Below are 22,457 nucleotides of genomic sequence, written 5' to 3' on the forward strand. Positions count from 1 at the left end.
CAGCAATTGTCAAGGGAGGACCCAAAACGTTGGTGAAATGATGGACAGCCAGAAGGCCTACCGCCTCTGGAGTAGTGGCGGTTATTCCATTGATATCAGTAAGCTCATGGATTGTATTGAAGTAGTTCCTTGCCATTGCTACTTTGTGATAGAAGCTTGTGTTTTGGTCTCCCTCTTTTAACCACTGAATTCTGGATTTCTGATGGAAATAGGCTTCTTCCACACGTCTAAGATGATGTAGTTTCTCAGTACAGAGTTTCTCAGCTAGGAAGGTTTCCTCAGATGGATTGGACAAAGATTCCAGCTGAAGATCCTTGAGGTTTTGATTACATTCTCCTACTCTTTTTTGGATTTCAGAGTAGTTGTGCTTGTGGAGTTTCTTAAGATACTTCTTGAGGATCTTTTGCTTCTTGTTTAGGCTAGAGAGAGACCAAGAATCAGGCTGTGAGATTTCCCAACCTTCAGTGATTGTAGCTAAAAAATCTGGATGAGCTGTTAAGAAGTTGTAGAACTTGAAAGGCCGAGTGCCAGCAACGGGAAGAGCAGCTTCCAAATTGACAAGGCTTGGAGTGTGATCTGAGAAATCTGGGGGCATAAAATGTGCCAGACTATTTGGGAAGGTGAGTAACCATTCCTCATTAATCATCACTCTATCCAATTTCTTAGAAATAGGATCAGATGGTTGTTTATTTGACCAGGTGAATGGCGGTCCATGAAACCGAAGATCCCTAACTTCAAGTTCATCAATGCAATCCTTGAATTCTATCATCTGAGGTGTGATGCTGTTGAAAGCAGGAGAGGAGTGTTCCGCACAGTGGATGATCTCATTAAAGTCTCCCCCTATGATCCAAGGAGAATTGTGAAGCGAAAGACTAGCTTTTACATCCAGTAAGGTATCCCACAGAATCTTCCTTTCATCGACTGTATTATCAGCATAAATAGCCGACATTGTGAAAGTAGGTAGTCCCGGGTACACAACTTCGCACGTAATTTCTTGCCTTGACTTATGCAGAAGACTAAGAGCCGCAGGTGCTTTCCAAAACATTATTATTCGGCCGTCATCATCTTCAGAGTGGTTAGAGACAAAAGACCACTGAGGACAGACGGAGTTCATTATCCGAGTAAGATTTGACTCCTTAATATGAGTCTCCAAAATTGCTCCAAAATAGATATTATTACTATTAAGCCAGTGCCAAAAAGCCGGGTGCTTTGCATTATCATTAAATCCCCTGACATTCCAAAAAGTTATGTTTACTGACATTAAAGATTTTTTGTGTTTCTTCCCCCAGGAGGAGAAGAGCCCTCTACAGGGGTAGAAGATCCTTCAGGAAGCACAATGGCTGTGACAGAAACCGAATCTCCAGATTGCCCATCCGGTTCCTTAATACTGAAGGAGAAGCCTGTTGCAGAGAGATGCCCAAGATTCCGGGGTTCCAATAGAGAAAAAGGATTAGCCAAAGAAATTTCTGAGAATAAATTTGCGCTGATGGTCCCTCCAGTAGACTCAGGGGAAGATCTTCTACTCAGATGGGATCCTTTTCTTTTCTTGGAGGAGGAGACATTTATAAACGGCTTCAAAACTTGAGGTCCACCCTCATGAGATACGATGGCTGGCGAGAATGGGATAGCAACCAGAGTATCTTTAGAGAAGATGGTCCTTTCAAGGGCTTTATCAAACGGTGTATAACAGTCAGCAGTAATAACCGAATCTCTGGTTGAAGCAGCAGCAGCAACTGCATCATCCTTAGCAGAAGAAGAGGAGGGATGGAGATGTCCTTTTCCCTTGTCCTTAGAGGGAGATGAGGGTGCTGGTTGAGAATGAGAAGGCGATTTTTGATGCTCAGGCTGATTAGCAGTGTTTGGCGCATTAGATGAACCCTTTGCAGTTGGAGCCCACTTTGCGTTAGGACATCTTTGCTCAAGGTGACCTAGGCGATTACAACAAGGGCAAGTCGGCGGGGCCCAAGGATACGTAACCGAAATTGAGATGATAGTTCCGTCACTCCTGATAAGCTCAGCCACTGAAGGGAGAGGCTTTGTACAGTTAGCTCTGACCTTGACGTGAGCGACATCAAGACTGACCATTCGAATAGTAAATTCATCAGCTTCCACCGGATCTCCAATATTGCCAGCCACTAGACTGAGCCCCTCTCTTGTATAGAGATCAAAGGGAACACCTCGAACATGAGCCCAAAGGGGTATGGAGTCCATCGTGGGAGGCGTAATGGCTAGTTGGGCACTCCATTGTGCGACATAAAACATAGAAGTCCCAATATGCCAAATCTCTTGCTCTACAACTTTCCGGCGAATGTATTCATTAGGAATTTTTACTAGCATAGAGTGAGATTGAGGCCTGAGATGGATAACCAGTTTGGTGCCTTTTCCCCAAATGTGAGTCAGTACGCTTTGAATTTGGCTGTAGGAAGGGGTTTTCCCAGTGAAGACTCCCAAGACAAAATCTTTATGTGCTTCAGCTCCACGATTGAAGACCTCATCTGGGATTTTGACTTGGGGAATTCCTGCTGGAGAGAAAGTCACAGGAGCTAATCTTTCCAACGATCTATCCGTTCCCATCTTAGCTTTTCCAGCATAAGTGCTATCTGAGGGGGGAGGCTTAGAGGAATTCCCGCTAGCTTGAGGATCTTTGCGAGGGAGATTTCTCGAGTTTGCTTCCCCTGTGGGAGACGGTTCTGCTGGACCCGCTGGACCAGAAGTTTTAGCTTGGCCAGTTGGAGGAGGATCTGAGTCTGGCAGAGAAGGAGTCACCTTCTTAGATTCAAAGCAAGGATTTAGTACTATCTCTGGTCTTGTAGCTGGCGGGAGGTCTTTTGAAGACTCTGAAGCCGTTGTAGACTGAGTAGTGATATCAAGTCTAGGGTTTGCTACAGTACCAAATAATATGGCTGCGGTAGGAGGAGATGACCCTTTTGTCTTTGCTGGAAGGGTAGTATACTGAGCAGAGATACAGTCTATCTCTTTAGTTTTTGCTGATGGAAGCACCTGTAATTTTCTCAATCCTTTTTCAGAGATCTGAATCGGCACTATAGTAGGAGAAATATCCATAGTCATGGAAAAAGATTCCTGGTTGACTATAGTAGTAGAGCGATTATCCGGAGACCTAAGAATATCCATCTTCCCAACACCCCAAGGAGAGGAAGGGAGGATTGGAGGAGTAACCTGAGGCTTTGATGCGGCTTCAGGGGAAAGAGGTAACGGTGGAAATTGGGATGGGTGAAGAGAGGATCCAGAGCCATGGTTATCAGCTCCAGGATCTGGTGGATCAGACGCTTGCTGGAGCGAGGAAACTCCTGCCATTAGAACGAGTGAACAGTAACAAGGGAACAGATGAGGAGAGAGAAGAGAGAAAAAGAGATATTTTCTCCAATGCTAATACTAGTTATATATATTTTTCTTTTACCAAACCATTTTTTGTTTTGTTTTTAATTATTTTCTTATTTTTGATAGGAGAATCCGCTAATTAAGACAAACCTACAACTTTCTAAGATGTATTCTTAATTTGTCTCCAAGAATTATTTTGGAGTCTTGAGCAATGATCTTTCTTCACTTCGTTTATCTTTTATAGAATTGTTTTCCTCAGTTTTGATAGCCGCCAACTTCTTGTTTCTGGAACCGTGACGAGTAATAAATAGCATTTTGCGATCGTGAATTTCTTGTTGTTGCATGCAACAATTTTCATATTTTTCTTTTAAAATTTTCATCTTCTTTTTCTTATGTAAACAAAAAGAAAACACCTGAATTAGAGACCTATGCAACTGACAATGTCAAGCTCCAAGATGAAAAGCCTCTTGAAAGGTCTAAGATACATTTCTCAAGTTTTTGGTAATTAAACTTCCTCCTCTCTTAAAGTTTATATATGTTGATGAAGCAGAAACTATGATTAGTTTGCATGCATTGTGTTGGTTAATATTATCCGTACATGTTGAATGGGAATGAATAATGGCATGGTAATCAATATACATTCAACAAATACTTATTTTTGGGAGTGTTGGTTATAAAAATGAATGGTAGAAAGTGGAAAAGAAGAAGAGATAAAGATAGGGAATCCAACGGACGTAAAGCATGTTGCCCATATTGGTTGGGATGGTCCATCCGCTACTCCTGCCTCCGCACCAAGCTGGGTACGTACTTTACCTATATAATTCATGCATGCCTAGCTAGCTAGGAGTAATTCATTTGTTTGTTTTTAATGTGGTCTATATTTGCATTTTTGAAAGATGAACGAGTTCAAAAATGGTGGAGGATTCGAATCTGGACAAGGAGGCGGAGAAGATGATTCATCCGTGAAATGTATGTCGGAATGTGGCGGTCGGACCAGAGATTTACCTAACCTACCAAAATCTTCAAGGAAAGCGGCTTCCGAGAAAGGTTCTCCGACAAGGGAAATATCATCTGACAAAACTAAGCGAAGGTCTTCGAAGAAAGGAACAACATCATCGTCAAGAAGACCAAAGGAAGTGTCTGAACTAAATGAGCGTTCTTCGTTACAGGAAGCTCCGAAGAAATCGAGGAGGAAGAAGAAGAAGACGAAAGAAATTGGAGGATCAACTAGATCGATACGAAGATCTGATGTGGATAACATGTCGGATTATATGTCTGAAACTGGTTCTATAAGATCTATGCCTCAATTCGACAACAGAGATGACTTTTGAAAAGGAGAGCCAGACAGAAGAAGAGAGTCTTTCCTTCCTGCTTGGAGACATGCATGGCTAATTAATTTTCAGAACATACCATTATATATTAGATTTTTTAGTCTTCATTCTTGTACTGTGATTATTATTCACCTTAATTACAAGAATACATTTTTGTTTCTTTAAATATAATCGGAGATTTTGAACATAATTCGAGACTATCTTTTACCAGCGGCTTTCTCTCCAAGGCATCATCCATTTCCACTATTTATCAATCATTGGATGTATATGTACATAACAATTAATCTTGAATTTTGCATCTTAAAGTGATGCATTTTTTTTGGGCTAAAATGTGAATATAGTAGATATGAAAAGCTTAGGATATACAATAGCCTACAATGGTGATTCCTTGGAAAAAAGAATAAAAGTTTAAAATCTATCAATTTAAAAAATCCATAACTCAACATAAATTCATCTTCCAATAACCTTCCCCCTATTCTCCTGAATATCTTGATATTGCTAATGAAGAACTTCTGCATTTTCAGGAGCATTGGAAAAATGACGAATCAAAAATTGTTAGGAACACTCTAGAGAAGACATCCGGTTTAAGCTGTGAACCGGAAGTTATGTTGCAAGATTTACCCAAAGTGAAGAATTCATCAGCAAAAAAAAAAAAAAATCTAGAAAATGTTTTTTCAGAAAAATGAACATTTTTATGGTAACAAATCGCTGAGATTCCGCAAAATTCTGGTACCAAATCGGATTTCCTAACTACGAAAAATTTCTTGGAAAACAAAAAATAAAATCTAGAAAAAGTGTTTACCCATTCAATTTTCCTTTAATTTTTGTTTAAATCCATAGAGATTTACCCATTCAATTTTCCTTCAATGAATTCCATCAAAATGACAAATAAAATCTTTAAATTTGGCATCCATATTTTGCATTTGAATTCTATTATTTCATCCAAATGACAATACTATAAAAACCATTGTAATATTGAATAACATTGCAATTTAATAAGATTTTGAAATCTGTAAATTGAGTAACACTAAAATTTAATAGCATTTATAAAATCTAGTATATAATAATAGTGGAATTGTATAGAATTCTCAATTCTTTCAAATTATATTAAAGTCTTCAATGTAATTTTCCCTCTTTAATTGAAATTTCTAATTCTCTTTTGTTATTTTCTTTCTTTTTTTTCTGCTGAATTCGAAAGAGAATACACAAAATTACATGGCAGCTTCAAAAGTTGAATACACAAAACTTTATTGACAAAAAACAATAATATAAAATTTGATTTTAAAAAATCAACATGAATATTTTTTGGACTGTAATTTGAACTACTAACTAAAAGTAGAAAATAATATAAATATTTTTAATCCAAATTGTTATTTAGGCACCAATTTTTTTAATGATTTTCATGTCATTGCTAAACATTTATAAATTTCGACTGATTTTTATATGTATATGCTAAATTTTAATGAATGGAAATTGTACTGATCATTTCCTACCTCTTTGTTGAACCCACTGAACCCAAGACTTTATCTATTAAGTCCTCGTTTAGGTATGGTCAAAGATATCATGGAAGAAGTGATGCATATCCACTCGGAGGGATTCATACATAGGTATTTAAATCCTAATGCTATATATCTTATTGAACAACACAAAACGATCATTCATCAGATTCTTCTGGCTGGTAAAACTCTTGTGGTTCCTAATACTATGGCTGATAATAATGCTCTTCTCCCTCCAGCTTCTGCAATATCCCTTGAAGCTTCTCACTTAATCAGGAAACTGAAGATAAGAGATCCTCAACTAAGGTAATTGATTAGATTTTTACCAAACTAAGTAACTTAGTTAGTGATTCTAATCAAAAAGAGTGCCGGTCAAGTGTATAATCATCCTTTATTTTGGGCTGCTGTAAAAAAATTAGAATTTCTCGCAAGATTTGGTGATGGAATGTCTTCTTGGAGAAATACTTCTATGTTGAGAATTTTCAACTTTTTTGTATTGGAAGATAACAGCGAAATCTTCTTAGATTTTAGAACACCAATTACTTATACTTTTAAAACATCCATTATTTAGTTTTTAGAAGATTTGTATAATTTATTAGCTAAGATATTAGTAATTGTGGATTTTACATGTTTTAACACTTATTTTTGTTAGTTTTAAAAAGACTATAAATTACGGGTCCGATTGGTAATGGCTGTAGCTTTTAAAATTTTGCTGTAGAAAAAAATCTGTAAACTTTTTGCTGTGCTTTAGATTTTATTGCTGTAGAATTTTATTGAAGCACTAAAAAATTGCTTTGGATATTTGGCTCTGCAGAGCACTTGTACAGCTGTAGGTTATTTTAAGAGCTGTAATTTCAAAAAAAAATTTAAAGCTTGATTGCTCTGAATTTGGTGCTGTAGAAATAAATAGGGCTCTGGACAGCACCTACAGCAACTACCAATCACCCCCTACAACGAGGTAGTTGTCATTTTTATTTTTAAAGCATGAGTTTTATTTTTTTTTGTTTTTATTTGACATTTATAGTCTAATGTTGTAATTTATTAATTTGCATGTTTTAAAGATTTTTAAAATATCATGAAGATTAGAGGAGAATATACATGAATGAAATGATGCATATCTTCTTCTTTTTAAGCTTTGTGTCTATTCCATAATAAATTGTATCGCAAGCAAAATTAAAAGAGCATGGTGAGTACCAGTAGGACTCCAAACCCAAAAACAAAAAACGTAAAAAACAAAACAAAAGAACAAACCACAGCTCCCTACTTCAAAACCATCTCAAATGAGAGTGACGTGATGTAGGTCTGACAAGCACGATGTGTTCCAACAACCAATTAGTAATCATTATACGCTCCAACCTCATCTTCAAGAATCACCGGTAACAACCATCCAGGTCCATCCTTGGCAATATAAGAAGTATAACAATGATCTCTTGTAACACTAAGAGAGATAGCATCAGCGCACTGGTTTGCATCTTTGTGGACATAAACTATAGATCACAGCCTGAGCAACGAAACATTCTCTCTATAGCTCCAATAAGACCACTCCATTGAAGAAAATTCTCAGGATTTAAAACTACTTCTCCGCCATGTAAGACGTAGATTCGAAAACTAAATTTTCATACCTAATAGTTGCGAGACTTTCGACAGCCCAGTAGAAGCATAATAACTCAGCCTCCAGTGGTGATTCTACGACGGAGTAGGAGTGGTGACTGTAAGCTAACGACATTCCATAGTGGTTCATTGTCAACCAAGTTACTCCACAGTTACGGCTTGCATCAATCCAGGACGATCCAATATTACACTTGATGAAACTTTTGGACATGGCTTCTGCCAGCCTGATAGAGAAGCTAATCTCGAACTCTGGTTTATGTCCTCCTTGTCAGGCACGTTAGCAGCCCGCCAAGCTTCAGCATCTAGTTGAATCTTCTCCCATATCTCCTCTGCCCCTGAGATAACTTGTTCAAAGACACATTTATTTCTCGCTTTCCATAAATGCCATAGAACTCATGGAAACACCAAGAGAGTTTTCTCATCTAGACGACTCTTTCTGCTAGTCTTAAGCAGGTGATGGAAATTAAGAAAACAGAGTTACGTGCAAAACCTGCTGGTGAAATAGGAAACCCTGATATTCTCCACACTCTGCGCAATAGAGCAGTGAAACAGAACATGGCTAATGGTCTCAGGCTGTGCAAGACACATCTTAAAAGTGGTGTCAACATTTATACCCCCTAGTCCCAAGCCTCTCTGATACTGCTAAAGCTCCCACTAGTGCTCGCCACATAAAATGTCAGATCTTAGGTAATGTCTTTACCTTCCACAAGTTAGACCAAAGCTTTTTCTCAATAGGAGGTAAGGTCAGAACAATCATCAGGTTCTCTATCGTGTGAAGGAGGTTCAAAAGCTTATAACCGCTTTGAGAATCATAAGGCCCACTCCTGCTGAAACCCCAAACCACTGCATCAGGATGTTGCAAGTTTGTTTTCATTCCCAAGATGTGGTTGGCATCTTCCTCCACAAATAGATGATGGATCCTCTCCGCATCCCAAGTACCATATCTAGCATGAATAAGGTCGCAGACTTTGAGAGTCAGATCCACTCCATCTGTTCTATATCTCGGAGGTTTAGGTGTAGACATAAGGATCCAGTTATCATACCATACATGAGTATCTCTTCTGTTGCCGACACGCTTCAGGAGCCCTTGAGTTAACATTTCACGTCCATGAATGATGCTTCTCCAAGCGTAAGATGGCCTACTCCCAATAGGACAGTCTAGAAAATATCCATGCCTAAAATATCTACTTTTCATGACCCTGGCTAATAGAGATTGAGGGCTAGACCAAATTCTCCAAGCTTGCTTACACAACAGTGCTTGGTTGAACCAAGCTATATCCTTAAAACCCATTTCACCAAGCTCTTTGGGTTTACAAAGTTTTTTCCAAGCTACCCATGAGATTTTCTTTTTCTCCACAGTACCTCCTCACCAAAATTCGGTCATGATGCTTGTAACTTTAGCACAAAGATTTTTAGGCATCTGAAAGCAACTCATCGCAAAAACAGGTAAGGCCATCACCACATACTTCATAATGATCTCTTTTCCTCCTTGTGAAAGAATCTTTGAACCCCCACCTTGAAGTCTCTTCTGGACCAAATCACGAATAAACCTTAGAAGCTTGCTTTTGGATCCGCTAAAGCATTCAGGTTATCCTAAATAAGAGCCTTCACCCCCTCCGTAGTTATACCCACAACCTCTTTCATCATATCACGTACAGGTTGAGGAACTTTAGAGCCAAAAATAAACGAGTGTTTGGAGGTTTTGATCAACTTCCCAGATGCATCACCGTAGAGCTTCAACCTCTTTACTATCTCAGCACCTTCTTCAGCCGTTGCTTTACATAAAATCAAGCTATCATCTGCAAAAAGTAGGTGATGCACCGCCGGCCCTTCCCTTGATAGATGTATACCATTCAACTTCCCCGACGATTCTGCTTGGTTTAGAGTACTCACTAATGCCTCAGCACATAAAATAAAAAGGAATGGGGGAAAGAGGGGTCTCCTTGACGGATTTTTCTCTCTGGTTTTATGAAACCATGTTGACTGCCATTCAATAGTACAGAATATGTAACAGAACTGATTCAGGAGATGATCCATGTTACCCATTTTCTGTTGAAACCCATCCTTTCCAGCAAGAACTCCACAAAACACCATTCGACACGATCGAACGCCTTGGACATATCTGTCTTGATGGCCATGTACTCATTGCCAATCCCCTCCTTTGTCCTTAGAGCATGCACAATCTCATGTGCCACTAAAATATTATCAGTAATGAGACGTCCACTGACGAAATCACCCTGAGTGTTCGAGACAATATCCGGTAGAATTCTTTTCAGTCTGTTGCAAAGAATCTTCGATATGATCTTGTAGTGCACCAAGCAGAGACTGATGGGCCTCAATTCAGTCATCATCGGTGGGTTATTGACTTTAGGAAGTAGACAGATTTGTGTATAATTCCATCCAGCAGGTAGAGTTGCAGTCAAGAAGAAACTCTATACTTCCTTAATCGTGTTTGTACCCACAATGTCCCAGAATCTCTTGTAGAAAGTGCATGTTAATCCATCTACTCCCGGGGCACTATCTTCTTTGATAGAAAAGGATGCAATCTTTACTTCCTTTGCCAATACCGGCACCGTCAAAATCGCATTCGTAGCAGGCGATATTCGACCCTGAAACCCTTCAAACAAACTCTCTAGATCCCACGGGTTCGAGCTAGTAAAGATCTCTCGAAAGTAGTCAACAGAAATGCTACCTTTCGATCCCTCAGAAAAATGTTCTCTGCCCTGAGAATCCTTGAGCAGTAGAATGTTATTCTCGTCTTACGACCCTTAGCGCAAAGATGAAAATATTTTGTATTCCTGTCTCCAAGTTTAAGCCATTTAACTCGACTGCGCTGCCTCCAGAAAGATTCCTCATCACGGTACGCATGACTCAAGTCTCTCTTAAGAATCTTCATCCGCTGCCAATTTGGAGTGAGCTTTGAAATTTCTTTCTCTAGTGCCTCTTTAATTCTCTTAATTCTGATCCTTGCACTTATAGTTGTTATCCTTTTCCATTTAGAAAGCTCTCTGCGACATATGTTTATCCTCTTCAGTAACTGTGTATCACTCTGTAAAGAATCAGCCCCCAGCCAAGCTTGGCTATCTCTTCCACACCTTTCTGCTTTGCTAGTCTTTTATCAAAAATGAAACGCCCACACTCCATATCTCTCTCTTTCAGCGCGAACTTGATGAGAATATGTCTATGATCTGAGGCCAGCATCTCTAGATACTCCATGTGAGCTCTGGAGAACAATTGGAACCATTCATCATTCCCAAAGCTGCAATCTAACCGACATTGAATCTAGACTTGATCTCTCTTACCAAACAAATGCAAGATTATGACAAAGAAAAGTCACGATTGATCATTTGACCGATCTCACAATCCAAAACAGTAAAATGAACATGAGTTGAGATTTTTCACTGGTGCACCATAGATTAGTCAAATGATTGTTGAAACTTGGTATACAACATGCAAGACATCAATAATCGAGAAAATATCATTGAAACAGTCAAATGACTGATTTTACAAACTGATTCAAAACATAAAAATGAGAAAAGTCACAGAGATCAGTCAAATTATCAATTTTGTACATGATTTAACTTACATTTTATGTAGCATTTTAGATACGACCCATATTTACTCTGGGTCAATCTGAACTAAACATATTTTTATATATATATTGATTATACTTTGAGGGTCAGAAGATTGATTATACTATATCTACTATATTGACTAATCATATTTTGTATAATAACAAGTCAAAACAAAATCAGAATTGAGTATGATCAGAGTATTCTTCAGATTTCCATGTTAGGAAAGTTCTTGCTGTGATTTGTATGAAAAAAATATTCTTTGTAGCGTCCAAAGCAACAAAGGAAAACAGTTTAGCTATCAGGCCTTGTAACATTGATAATTGAGAATTCAGATTTAACTTTTTGATGGAATCACACAGGTAAAGAGAGACCAGTTCATTATTGATCTGTTTCAGAAATTATATCCGCAACAATATGCGATTGCGTCGACCATAAAAATGGTTGAGAACCATAGAAAGAAAAATACTCTCAAAAAAGCTGCTTGTATAAAGAGGGGCAGAGAGAGTAAACAATCTCCTCAATAAGCTTAATTAGCTAATGCTTTGACAGCTTTCTCTGCAGCATCATCCAAATCATCAGCCGTAATGAGTTTCATTCCACTTTCCTTGAGGATTCTCTTTCCCTGTTCCACATTTGTTCCCTCTAGACGAACCACCACTGGTACTTTCAGTGAAACCTATCATGTAGTTTGGTTTCACACAAAACTCAGTCAAAGTAATGCAAAGTAACATGTGGAAATATGGCCTTCAGATTCTTACCTCTTTAGCAGCATTCACAATTCCACTAGCAATCACATCACATTTCATTATTCCACCAAATATGTTCACCAATATTGCTTTCACTTTATCGTCCGACGTCAGTATCTTAAACGCCTCCACCACCTTCATTAATAAATAAATCACAACCTTTGGTTAAACTGGTTTAAATCTACAACTTAGATAAACAAAAACTTAACACTTTTGTTACCTGGTGCTCAGAAGCGTTTCCACCGACGTCAAGGAAATTTGCCGGAGTCCCACCGTGCAATTTAATGATGTCCATGGTTGCCATCGCCAATCCAGCACCGTTCACCATACAGCCAATCTCTCCATCTAAACCGATATAATTCAAGTCAACTTTTGCAGCAGCGACCTACGAGAAGCAAACACATTTTACTTCATCAAAAGCTTGAAAATAAAATCAAAAGTGTAACAGAAAGCTAAACGTTGAATATAACCTTTCTGCTTTAGTCAACCTTAACTATTATGTACACATGAGTATTACGAATTAGCCAACCAACCATCAAAGTGACCAACAACGACTAAACAAACCAGCTAAACCACCCAAAAAAAAACTAGTTACTCTATCCATAAGTTTTGATATTAAACATATGGTTATAGCATCTAAGGTGGAGTGTTATAAATCATGGAGTGGATTGCCATAACCAGGCCTGGCCCAATACATAGAAGATAGAGAGAGGTTCGGAAACCTTAGAGAGAGGAGAGAGAGCCGACTTTAGAGAGAGAGACGGCCACAAGCTTGGAGAAAAGGAAACCCTTTTCCTAGTAGATGTAATCTTTCCATTATTATGTATTAGTAGTTTTTCTAATCCTAGTGAGTTTAGGTTTTGGATACTTTACATTTTACTTATCTTGTAATCTTTATATAAAGGAACCCTCTTGATCATTAATAAATACACAGAAATATTCAGTCTCTAAACCTTCTAATTACAACGCGTTATCTTTAGCAATGTCGGAATCATCACCGGCATCATATCCGGAATCATGAACCATGTGAGCCTCCGGGTTCTTGTTCTTAAGACTCTCTTGATAGAGCTCACATAAGTGCTTAGGGGTTCTACAATTCTTGGCCCAATGGTTGTCCATCCCACATCTGTGACAAACGGATTTGGTGGAGTAAAACGGTTTGGATATGCCGCCTCGACCTCGGCCATAACCGTGGTTCCAACTATGGCAGTAGCCGAGGCAGTTATGGCCGAGGTCGAGGCGGCATATCCAAACCGTCTTACTCCACCAAATCCGTTTGTCACAGATGTGGGATGGACAACCATTGGGCCAAGAATTGTAGAACCCCTAAGCACTTATGTGAGCTCTATCAAGAGTCTTAAGAACAAGAACCCGGAGGCTCACATGGTTCATGATTCCGGATATGATGCTGATGATTATTCCGACATTGCTAAAGATCAACTTGATGAGGTCAAAGGGACTTGGTGATACTATCACCAAGGACAACACGTTATCAACACGTTTAGAGATAAACACATCCATAAGTTTTGATATTAAAAAGAAAGATTTCTTGGTGAAGAACATAAGAAGCAAGAGACAGAGAATGGACCATACCTCTCGTGGATCCTCCTGTGTTGGATCACGAAGAGCAAAAATCTCTTTCTGACGGAAAGCAGCGTTATCATCAAAGTTCAACTTGGCATCAGCAGCTACCAATTGATTAGTGGATGTCTCAGCGAGAGGGTTGATCTAACAGAGAAAAGTAAGGGTTCAACAAAAGATATTAAACACACAAAAAAAAAAGAGTAGAGAGAGAGAGAGAGCACTCACTTCCAACATTGTGCAGTCAGTCTTGCGGAAGAGTTCGTATAGCTTCTTGACTTGTTCAATAGAATCTTTTCTGTCAGCAGCTTTTGGAGCCAGACCATCCACAACCTTAGCAGCATCTTCATCGGTAATTCCTGCAAACACATCGATCGGCACCTACAGAAAACAAAGAAATGAGAGTCAAAGAAGGCAATAACACACCTCCCATATGATACAGAAGGATATTTGCGGTGATCATATGAAAAGTCATAATAACCTTAATAATCATGTCAGGGAACTTATCAGCAAGATCTTCGATGCTGGTACCACCCTTTTTGCAGGCAATTATCAACTGAAACAGGCAAGGAAAGTGTTATAGAGATTGGTGAAAAATCATGAGGGAGTAGTAAAAGTAGAGCATTGAATAACAAATTATTATTAGTTATTACCGGTCCAGCAGATTTACGGTCAAGAATAATGGAGAAGTACATCTCATTGACGAGAGACAGTTTCTCACACAAGTAAACCTGGAGGATAGAGAGTTAACTCTGAAGAGAAGAGAAGAGAAATGGAAAAGCAGAGAGAAGCGATCAGAAACCTTGGTGACAACTTTGCCTAGAGGACCAGTTTGTTTGGTGACGAGAACTTGACCAAGCATCTTTCCTAGAAAAGAAAGATAATAAGCAAAATGGGATCAAGAAACTCTGAGACAAAGAAATAATACCAGCAATATCTTGAGCGTGATCACGGTTGACAATGTGAACACCACCCTGAAGACCACTCTTGAAGGTTCCGAGACCTCTTCCACCAGCCAAGATCTGGCTCTTAACGACCAGCTGTAACAAAAAGGGTTTAGGAAAAGATCAAAATAAGATTGAGCTCTCTCTCTCTCTCTCTCTTAGAAAACAGAGCACAGACCTCGGATTCGTTAGGGAAAACTTGGTCGATAGCCTTTTTAACTTGATCGAGAGAAGAAACAGCGACTCCCTTTGGCACATTCACTCCGTATTTACCCATCAGCTCTGCTCCCTGCCCCCAAAACAAAACACAGAAACGAATTACATTTTCCAAACACAGGTGAGATTCGATCGCTCGAATCAATCAGTAAACTAAAAAAAAATACACCGTAACTCTAGCTTCCATCAATCACTGGATCAACCGCAAAAGAAACAGCGAAAAGAAGGAGAAGGAACCTGATACTCGTGGATGTTGAGACGGCGAAGCTGTTGATTCTGCCATTTCCCGGCGACCGAGAGAGATCTGGACACCAGCTTCTTCACCAATCCCCTCATCCTTAATTTGCCAAGATTCGATAACCAATCAATCAATCGCCGAAATAGAGAGAGGCAGAGAGAATGAATAGTCCCAAGCCTTGACGCACTCTAGGGCTTTTAATCAAATCATCCCTTCTTTCTTATAATTTTTTTCATTTATTTATTGACCAAAAAACCTTCCATAAAAAAAAAAAAAAAGTAATTACTAGTATTAATTTGAATTTGTGTAATTAAAGACGGTAAAATCAGAAACACCTAAAACAATAAACCTAGAGAATCTGCTCTCAAAGATTGGAAAAATAACTCTCTCTTTATTTTATTTTCTACCTAGAGTGCTGAATCTGCTGATGATAATCAGAAAGAATAAAAATAAATAGTAAGAAAAAAATAGTTTCCCTAATAAGAAAAAAGAAAGCTCCTAGTCTTCTTCTAATAAGTCAAAACTCTACAAGCTTCACCAAAAAACACCATTTTCAGTTTTATCATCTATCATTCCGAGAAACCTTGTCTTCATTCAACCTTTTCTTGGACGCTTTGATCTCCGAGAATCTGCCTCTGCCTCTTCTTCTTGTTCAGGTTTGCCAAACTCCATATTTTGCTTCTCAATCATCATTACAAGTGCCTTTCCCTGTTTCTCTATCTGAAGTTGCATCTTCCTTTGAATCTGAAACAAAATCCATTAATTGTTTTCATGCAACAAATTACAAGAAGCATATCATGTCTCCATCGTTACCTCCAGCTGCTCATGCAGTTGCTTCTGAACTTCCATCTGAATTCTCAGCGCCTCACTTATATACATCCCACTACATTACATCAATCAAAATATTGGTTTCTTTAGTCACAATCTGGTTTAGAAATGGTGTACCTACTTGTGAACTGTGATGTTACCAAACCTTTTCGTATCAAGAGATGTAACATGCTCAACCGGTGTCAACTTCTTCTCTCGCCAACCTGCTAAAACCCATCAGACGACATATCAAGATATACAAAAAAAATTAAAAAAAAAAGAAGAAGCAGTAATACTTTCTCCTCATCATAAGAAAGAAGCATACGAACATTCATCAAGTATCTACCTTCTGATGGTTCTGGTACATGTCTAGCTGTCCTATATTTCTGCAATTTATATTAATAAAAAATGTTAGCTTTTGTGGGCAGACTATTTCTGTGGAATCAAACGCTAGGGAGAAACAAAAAGTTAACCTGCAAGTGACTTTTGACATGATATATAGTCAGGCCTTGGACTTTCATATGCTTCAGCACCGCCATAGGTTTTGCGTCTGATTAAAAGAAGACATTGAATCAGCACAAAACAGAGCTTCATCATCATTGTTAACTCTTTATCTAAAAAAAACTATGAAAATGCAGAGAGAAGATGAAGATGCTCTCACTTTCCATGCCACCAAGCTGGTTAACAGCCTCAACAAAAGCTTCATGAAGCTCTGGGGTCCAACGCACACGTCCCTTAGTTGCTGCTGTATTATTACTGGTGAAACTGTTTGAGGATACAGTCCTAACAATCGGAGAAGTCTGGTGCAGAACAACTTGGGGTTGTTGAATCTGCGATTGCATAGTTGGTTCCTGGACCTGAAACTCAACAATTATATCCTTATAAAACATCACTTCCTTCCTTCATGTGCTAAGGAAGATAAAAGCACTGATACTTAGAGAAACACAATATTTATCGCAACAACCTTGGAAGCAGCAGAGGTGGAACTTGTGTCAAGGAAAAGATCGTTCAAGAGAGCAGACATTAATGGATTCTCATCATCAGTAATCAATTCTTCATCCAATTCTGCCAACTCACTTGGTCTGTGAATGTCATCCATTTGATTGGTTTGAATGGGAATATCCAAAGGAAAATCAAAAAGGTCAGGGATAGGAGCTGGATGATCCCAATCTAATATCTCAGAGATGAAAGGTGTGTCACTGCTGCTTCCAATGTGAGAAGCCATGGAAGGGTGGTTATGGAGATCATTTGAATATATATTGTGACCAACTGCTCCACCATTAGCAGAGAGCAAATGATAGGGGCTTGCCATGGATTGATTGTGTTCTGAACTGAAGGATATGTCTGCGTTGACTGAAGGGTTTGGTACTGAAGAAGTGAGTGCGAGGCTACTCATTGACCTAAACGGACGAGTCTCCATTGTTGTCCTCCAAAGAAAAAAAAATTAAGCAGACTTTTGAAGATGGCAAATAGATTCACCACATGACCAAACAGATTTTGAATCTGCAACAATCAAACAGATGGTAAGAAATGAAGCTGTTCATCATGCAAACTCAATACTGATGCAATCGTTTTGCCCAAAATATAGGAAAGAAGCTAAAAAAACATGTTAAGAGTGGTCAATCATCATGCAAACAAGGCTATTCAATAAATAAGTAAAAAATGCAAAGCCTACACTGAACACAATCGAATCTGAAATTCTCGCCAGTTACGCTCGGAACCTAGAGAAGAGTAGAGATGAGATCAAATTACAGAATCAAAATTCTCACCTAAAGAATCATGATTAAACCCTCAGGAGAATAATCGAATAGAAAGATTGAAAAGTATCTTTTCCCACTTGGCGCGCGTAAATAGGGATCCTTAAAACCGGAATTCTCGCTTTTCTCTCTCCTGGTTCCAGTTACAAGATCGTGTTTTGGCATCTGAGTCGACGAAAGTTTGTCTTAATGGGCTGCACATGGGCTTACACCCTTTTTTTTGTTTTCTGTTTTCAATTTTTTTTTTCTTATTTTTTAAAGCTAAATTTTCGTTCCATAAACATCATCACAACGAACCAGTTTAAAACACACACAAATCTCTAACAATCATACAGACAAAAAAAAAAGCTAGAACCTCTGCAACACTAACCAAAAAGAAAAAAGATAACCAAGAGGGAAAGCTTCTAGCCACATATGATTGAAACAGATTTATGGAGATGATACTATTGGCCATCAGATTTGCCGGAAAGATCACATTAATATTAACAACCTCCAAGTTCCGACAGTCCAAACAATGAAGAAAACCTAAGATCTTGTTTGAGATCCATTTGAAAGATGGCCAGTCTGCTGGTCTAGTAACTGCTCCCAAGAGATCTGAGGCCTCGACTCCAAAAACAATCTTGGATAGCCTAAAGACTAACCAAGCTATCAATCGCCCATAACCATCCATTCGCATTGGCCTGAACTCTAGACTTCACATTCACAAAAGACCTTCTACTATGCAATAAGACCTCGCCCTTCTTATTTCTCAAAATCCAAGACACACCATTGATCATAGAGCGACTATTCCATGCTACTCCTACATCACATTTTAACCAACCTTTCTTAGGAGGAACCCTATCAGTCCTAGAAATCTCAACTTTATTTCTATTAAATACCCTAGAATCAAGCAAACATTGAGCTTGGGACCATTCCTCCATGTCAGAGAAAGCTTTCTTTACCAGCTCCTGAGTTTCAAACACTCTTCCTTCAAAAATCATCAAAAATCAGAGCATTTCTATTCTTCCATATCCTCCAAAGAATCCAAAGAAAAATATTACCAGTTTCAACCAAAATATATTTCCTATTACTAGCCTGGAATAAAAAATTAAGGTATGAATGGTGACCAAGGAACGACGAGGAATAATGCATTCCATAACATTTCTAAAAAAAATCATCATTCATAAAGAATAATTTTTCATTTTCATTCCCTACCATTATTTTTTTGTAAAAAAATAAAGAACAAAGTTATTCCGTGTTACATATGAGATGGAACAACCATTCCTTTTTATTTCTACAATTTTATTCCTATTTGTTTATTTCATATTCGTTCTTCTTGTTTCCAGAATAGTCACCAGTCGGACAATGTTTTGGAAAATAGAAGAATTATGGAACCCATTGCGTTGAGCCGGCAAATTAGTGTCCGTCCACACTCTTCTTGCGAAAGGACAAGTAAAAAACAAATGGTTCACAGATTCTGAGCCATCACCACAAACCTGACAAGTGATGTCAATCTTCATACCCCTAGACTTTATCCCTTCAGCAATAGGTAACACATCAGATAAAATCTTCGAAAGGAAGACTCTCGTTTTAGGAGAGATTTTCAAACTCCAAAATATTAAAGAAAGAATTACACTGTAAGACAGTTTTGAGTTATTTATAACAAAATAAGGCAGTTTCAGCTATTGAGGTACTTTTTCTTAACTTCATCACATTTCGTTTAGTTTTTCAAGTTAAAACAGAACTATATACTAATCAGTAGGACCCATTATCATCTCTCTCTTATATTCTTCATTCTGAACTCTCTCTCTTTTTTTTTTTTTAATGATTGACTTTTATCTTCTTCTTTTTTTATCGTTTTGAAGTTTTCATCATTCTCTTTTTCAATTCTTTTTCAACAGATCATCGTGAGGTCCTTGGACGTCGTGATACGCAGGAGCCGGGCAGCGTCATCAAGAATGTCTCACTCAGCCGTGGAGATTTAGAACAAAATGTTAAACAAATCAGAAACAAAAAAAAACAGTTTTGTTCGACCTTTTGAATGTAAAACATGAATTAGGATTGAATCTATCAGATCTAGACAAAATACATAAAAAAAAGTGGAGAAATTCGTAAAGAATCGTGAAAATAGGTGAGAGAGGCGGAGATTAGGGTTTCTGGTCGACAATGACCAAGAAAGAAGACGAGGTTATTTTCGTAATTTTCCATCATTAATGAAAAAAAACAAAATAAAAAGTTTCTATGTACATTACTTTCAAAATGTACATGTGTACACCTAATTTTATGTTATACATCAAAGGGATTATGTACACAATTTTCTCTTTTTGTAGGTTTTCTATCTCAATAACTAAGCATCTACGACTTCACATTACCACAATGTACACGTGAATTTTTTTCCTCCTTCCTATGTACACGCAGGGTCAGACATCTTTAAAATCTGACTGAACTCAAATATCATCCTACACATTTTGTTTAAGAACTTCTGATTAGTGTGTGTGTTTTCATGGTAGCTTCATGGTAGGTCTAAGCTTGATTAATTTCTGGTTGTTTTATATATGTACACTATCATATTTAGCATACACATGTACATCTCTTTATTTAAAAGATGTCTGATCCTGCGTGTAAAAATCTGTCTAAACCCAAATATTTTGGTATAGAGGTGCTTGTATGGTTATGGTACACACCTATTGTACATGTGAATATGTAAAGCGATGTACACATATATAGCACTAAAACATTATACATGTGGAAATTTTAAATCAGATTTGTACTTTTACTAGCCTATAATCTTCTCATCTCCGCAACAACCAAATTAAAATGAATAACATCTCATCTATATAAGATTTGAGTAATATATGACATGATTCAAAATGTGTACCGTTGTTTGGCTTAAAAAGGTAAAAATTATTCTTTTTTGAAGTGTAATTGTAGCCATATGTATACACTCTTACGCTTCTTACCGCTACATTCACCCAACTCCATTCGCAACGGTTACCACGGCGGATTCATGTCGACGAAGAAGCTTCACAACAGAGAATGAACAGTTGAGAATTAAGCTTGGTTGTGGCTGTGAATCGTAAGAAGGAGGGGACACATAAGAGATGCAAAAGCAAAATATTTGCTAGATCTAGATTGCATATTTAATAGTCTCGGGGCAAATTCGTGAAGAAACTTGAACATATTAGAAGTTTGAGACAAATTGAATATGTTATTTTGTGTACACTTTGTGATGAGTACACGTGTACATAAAAATGAACCAATATATGTGAACAAGTTGTACACATATAGGTGGATTGGTGGTTGCTTACTAAAACAATACCAAAATACATAATAAATAGATCAAGTCAAACTGAAAATGGTGTACATGACAATAAGTGCACACATGATTTTGTGTTTTACTAATATTAGCTTTGATTTTAGTTCATTTAATTTATTTTCCAATGCATTTAAGAATTAAAACATGAGTCTATGATTTTAAAGAGAATACACGATTTTACGATACATTGCTTTAGTAATATACAATGTACACATGTAATCATGTACACATGTAAAGATGTACACATGTTATCTTTATACACATGTAATCAGTACACATGTAAAGATGTACACGTGTTGTAAACATGTACACATGTACATATAAAATCATGTTGTACATTTTTTTCAATTTTATTTAAGGAGTGGTATTTTTGTAAATATATCTTCGTATTTCTCAGATTTTCTAGGGTTTCCTGCAACAATTATTGCGGCCGCTATTGATTTCTTTCATTTATTTTTCATTCTTTTGCGTTTTAAGTGTAGATTACACTTCATGATTGTTGCTTTATCACTTCTAAACTGATTTCCAACTTTAGATTTTGAAATTTTTGTGAGATTTGGCCATTGTTGCTCGAGCTTCATAACTGAAGCGACGACCACCGAAGCCGAGTCCGAACATCACGACCACCACGCGCTACTGTCAGAGTGCAACGAAGATGAGTTGTAGAGAGAACGACGTGGAGGAGGAAGGATGATTTCGCGGCGAAGGAGAAGACAAACCGCGACGGCTTGCGCCCGAATTCGTCGGCGATGACGGAGGAGGACCAGGAAGTACGGTAAAGAAGAACTGAAACATAGATGATATGATGCACCAAGGATTGAGATACCAAAGATTAAAATGGGATGAAGAAGTTTTTTAGTTTTAAATTTTTGATTGTCCGTTCCAAAGAAAAAAAGAAAAAAAATAATTAACTTAAAAAACATGGTAGGACCACTTTAGTTAGATAAATGACTTTAGTTATAATGGTTTGGTTTCTAGTCACAATAAACTGCTCCAGTAGCTGAAACTGTCTTATTATGTAAATAAAACTTGGAAACTGCCCTGCAGTGTAAATGACTCAATATTAAAATACAATTACAAAGTTACAAAAAGACCACAAAATATTATATAGCTTTTTTCCAAGTCTAACTAATTTTGCTAGACTATCTACAAAAGACACATAACTTCTTGGAACATATTGAAACAAAAATTTCATTGGCTGATGATAATGCAATGAAAGTGTAGCTGCTTCATTGTCATTGATAGTCTCTTAGAGTCCAGCCGATAAACCAGCTTGTTCAGAGCATGATAGACCAGCTTGCAATCACCTACAAATACAACATGATTATAAGAAATTTTTTTTGACTTGTTGGGCAGGCACTACAAGAAAACAGCGGTATTCTGACGGACGTTCCGACGGAAAATGAATTCCTCGGAATATACCGAGGAGTTTCCGAGGAAATTCCGAGGAAACACAAAATTTGGTTTCCTCGGAATTTCCTCGGAATATACCGACGGAATTCCGAGGAAAATTCATTCCGT

General features: G+C 37.8%; 3 protein-coding genes across 8 annotated transcripts; 1 reads left to right on the forward strand and 2 right to left on the reverse strand.

Moving 5' to 3' along the window:
- Positions 1-3,746: 3,746 nt before the first annotated feature.
- On the forward strand, positions 3,747-7,749 carry LOC103828249 (CRIB domain-containing protein RIC6). The gene is made up of 3 exons (XM_009103864.3): positions 3,747-3,840; positions 4,030-4,139; positions 4,236-7,749. Exons 1-3 carry the CDS (start codon positions 3,768-3,770, stop codon positions 4,668-4,670), a joined length of 618 nt encoding a protein of 205 aa, XP_009102112.3. The 5' UTR covers positions 3,747-3,767; the 3' UTR covers positions 4,671-7,749.
- Positions 7,750-11,642: 3,893 nt separating this feature from the next.
- Positions 11,643-15,338, reverse strand: LOC103828176 (succinate--CoA ligase [ADP-forming] subunit beta, mitochondrial). The gene is made up of 11 exons (XM_009103784.3): positions 15,077-15,338; positions 14,802-14,912; positions 14,608-14,719; positions 14,482-14,546; positions 14,333-14,410; positions 14,161-14,235; positions 13,908-14,060; positions 13,692-13,826; positions 12,319-12,483; positions 12,111-12,233; positions 11,643-12,028 (listed from the first exon to the last, which is right to left on the reverse strand). Exons 1-11 carry the CDS (start codon positions 15,173-15,175, stop codon positions 11,879-11,881), a joined length of 1,266 nt encoding a protein of 421 aa, XP_009102032.1. The 5' UTR covers positions 15,176-15,338; the 3' UTR covers positions 11,643-11,878.
- A 110-nt stretch (positions 15,339-15,448) lies between these two features.
- On the reverse strand, positions 15,449-22,382 carry LOC103828177 (myb family transcription factor PHL4). 6 transcript variants are annotated; one of them, XM_033276178.1, is made up of 8 exons: positions 17,654-22,382; positions 16,849-17,387; positions 16,546-16,741; positions 16,358-16,434; positions 16,231-16,270; positions 16,027-16,108; positions 15,891-15,960; positions 15,449-15,821 (listed from the first exon to the last, which is right to left on the reverse strand). In XM_033276178.1, the coding sequence occupies exons 2-8, from the start codon at positions 17,302-17,304 to the stop codon at positions 15,672-15,674; spliced, it is 1,071 nt and encodes a 356-aa protein (XP_033132069.1). In that variant the 5' UTR covers positions 17,305-17,387; positions 17,654-22,382; the 3' UTR covers positions 15,449-15,671. The 6 variants fall into 6 exon arrangements, with proteins under 6 accessions (XP_033132069.1, XP_018508824.1, XP_033132068.1 ...); XM_018653308.2 differs by having other exon boundaries at positions 16,027-16,111; XM_033276177.1 differs by having other exon boundaries at positions 16,027-16,111; positions 17,560-22,382.
- Between the last annotated feature and the right edge of the window lie 75 nt (positions 22,383-22,457).

This window comes from Brassica rapa, chromosome A07 (genome assembly GCF_000309985.2).
Source record: "Brassica rapa cultivar Chiifu-401-42 chromosome A07, CAAS_Brap_v3.01, whole genome shotgun sequence".
NCBI classification, from domain to species: Eukaryota; Viridiplantae; Streptophyta; class Magnoliopsida; order Brassicales; family Brassicaceae; genus Brassica; species Brassica rapa.

Coding starts and splice junctions, on each gene's coding strand:
- LOC103828249 (XM_009103864.3), top strand. CDS start 3,768: ATGCAACTGACAATGTCAAGCTCCAAGATGAAAAGCCTCTTGAAAGGT. Junction 3,841..4,029: donor ATACATTTCTCAAGTTTTTG/GTAATTAAACTT, acceptor AATGAATGGTAG/AAAGTGGAAAAGAAGAAGAG. Junction 4,140..4,235: donor CTGCCTCCGCACCAAGCTGG/GTACGTACTTTA, acceptor CATTTTTGAAAG/ATGAACGAGTTCAAAAATGG.
- LOC103828176 (XM_009103784.3), bottom strand. CDS start 15,175: ATGAGGGGATTGGTGAAGAAGCTGGTGTCCAGATCTCTCTCGGTCGCC. Junction 12,234..12,318: donor GAAACGCTTCTGAGCACCAG/GTAACAAAAGTG, acceptor TTATTAATGAAG/GTGGTGGAGGCGTTTAAGAT. Junction 12,029..12,110: donor TTGTGAATGCTGCTAAAGAG/GTAAGAATCTGA, acceptor ACTACATGATAG/GTTTCACTGAAAGTACCAGT.
- LOC103828177 (XM_018653308.2), bottom strand. CDS start 17,304: ATGGAGACTCGTCCGTTTAGGTCAATGAGTAGCCTCGCACTCACTTCT. Junction 16,742..16,848: donor CCACCTCTGCTGCTTCCAAG/GTTGTTGCGATA, acceptor GTTGAGTTTCAG/GTCCAGGAACCAACTATGCA. Junction 16,435..16,545: donor CCAGCTTGGTGGCATGGAAA/GTGAGAGCATCT, acceptor TCTTTTAATCAG/ACGCAAAACCTATGGCGGTG.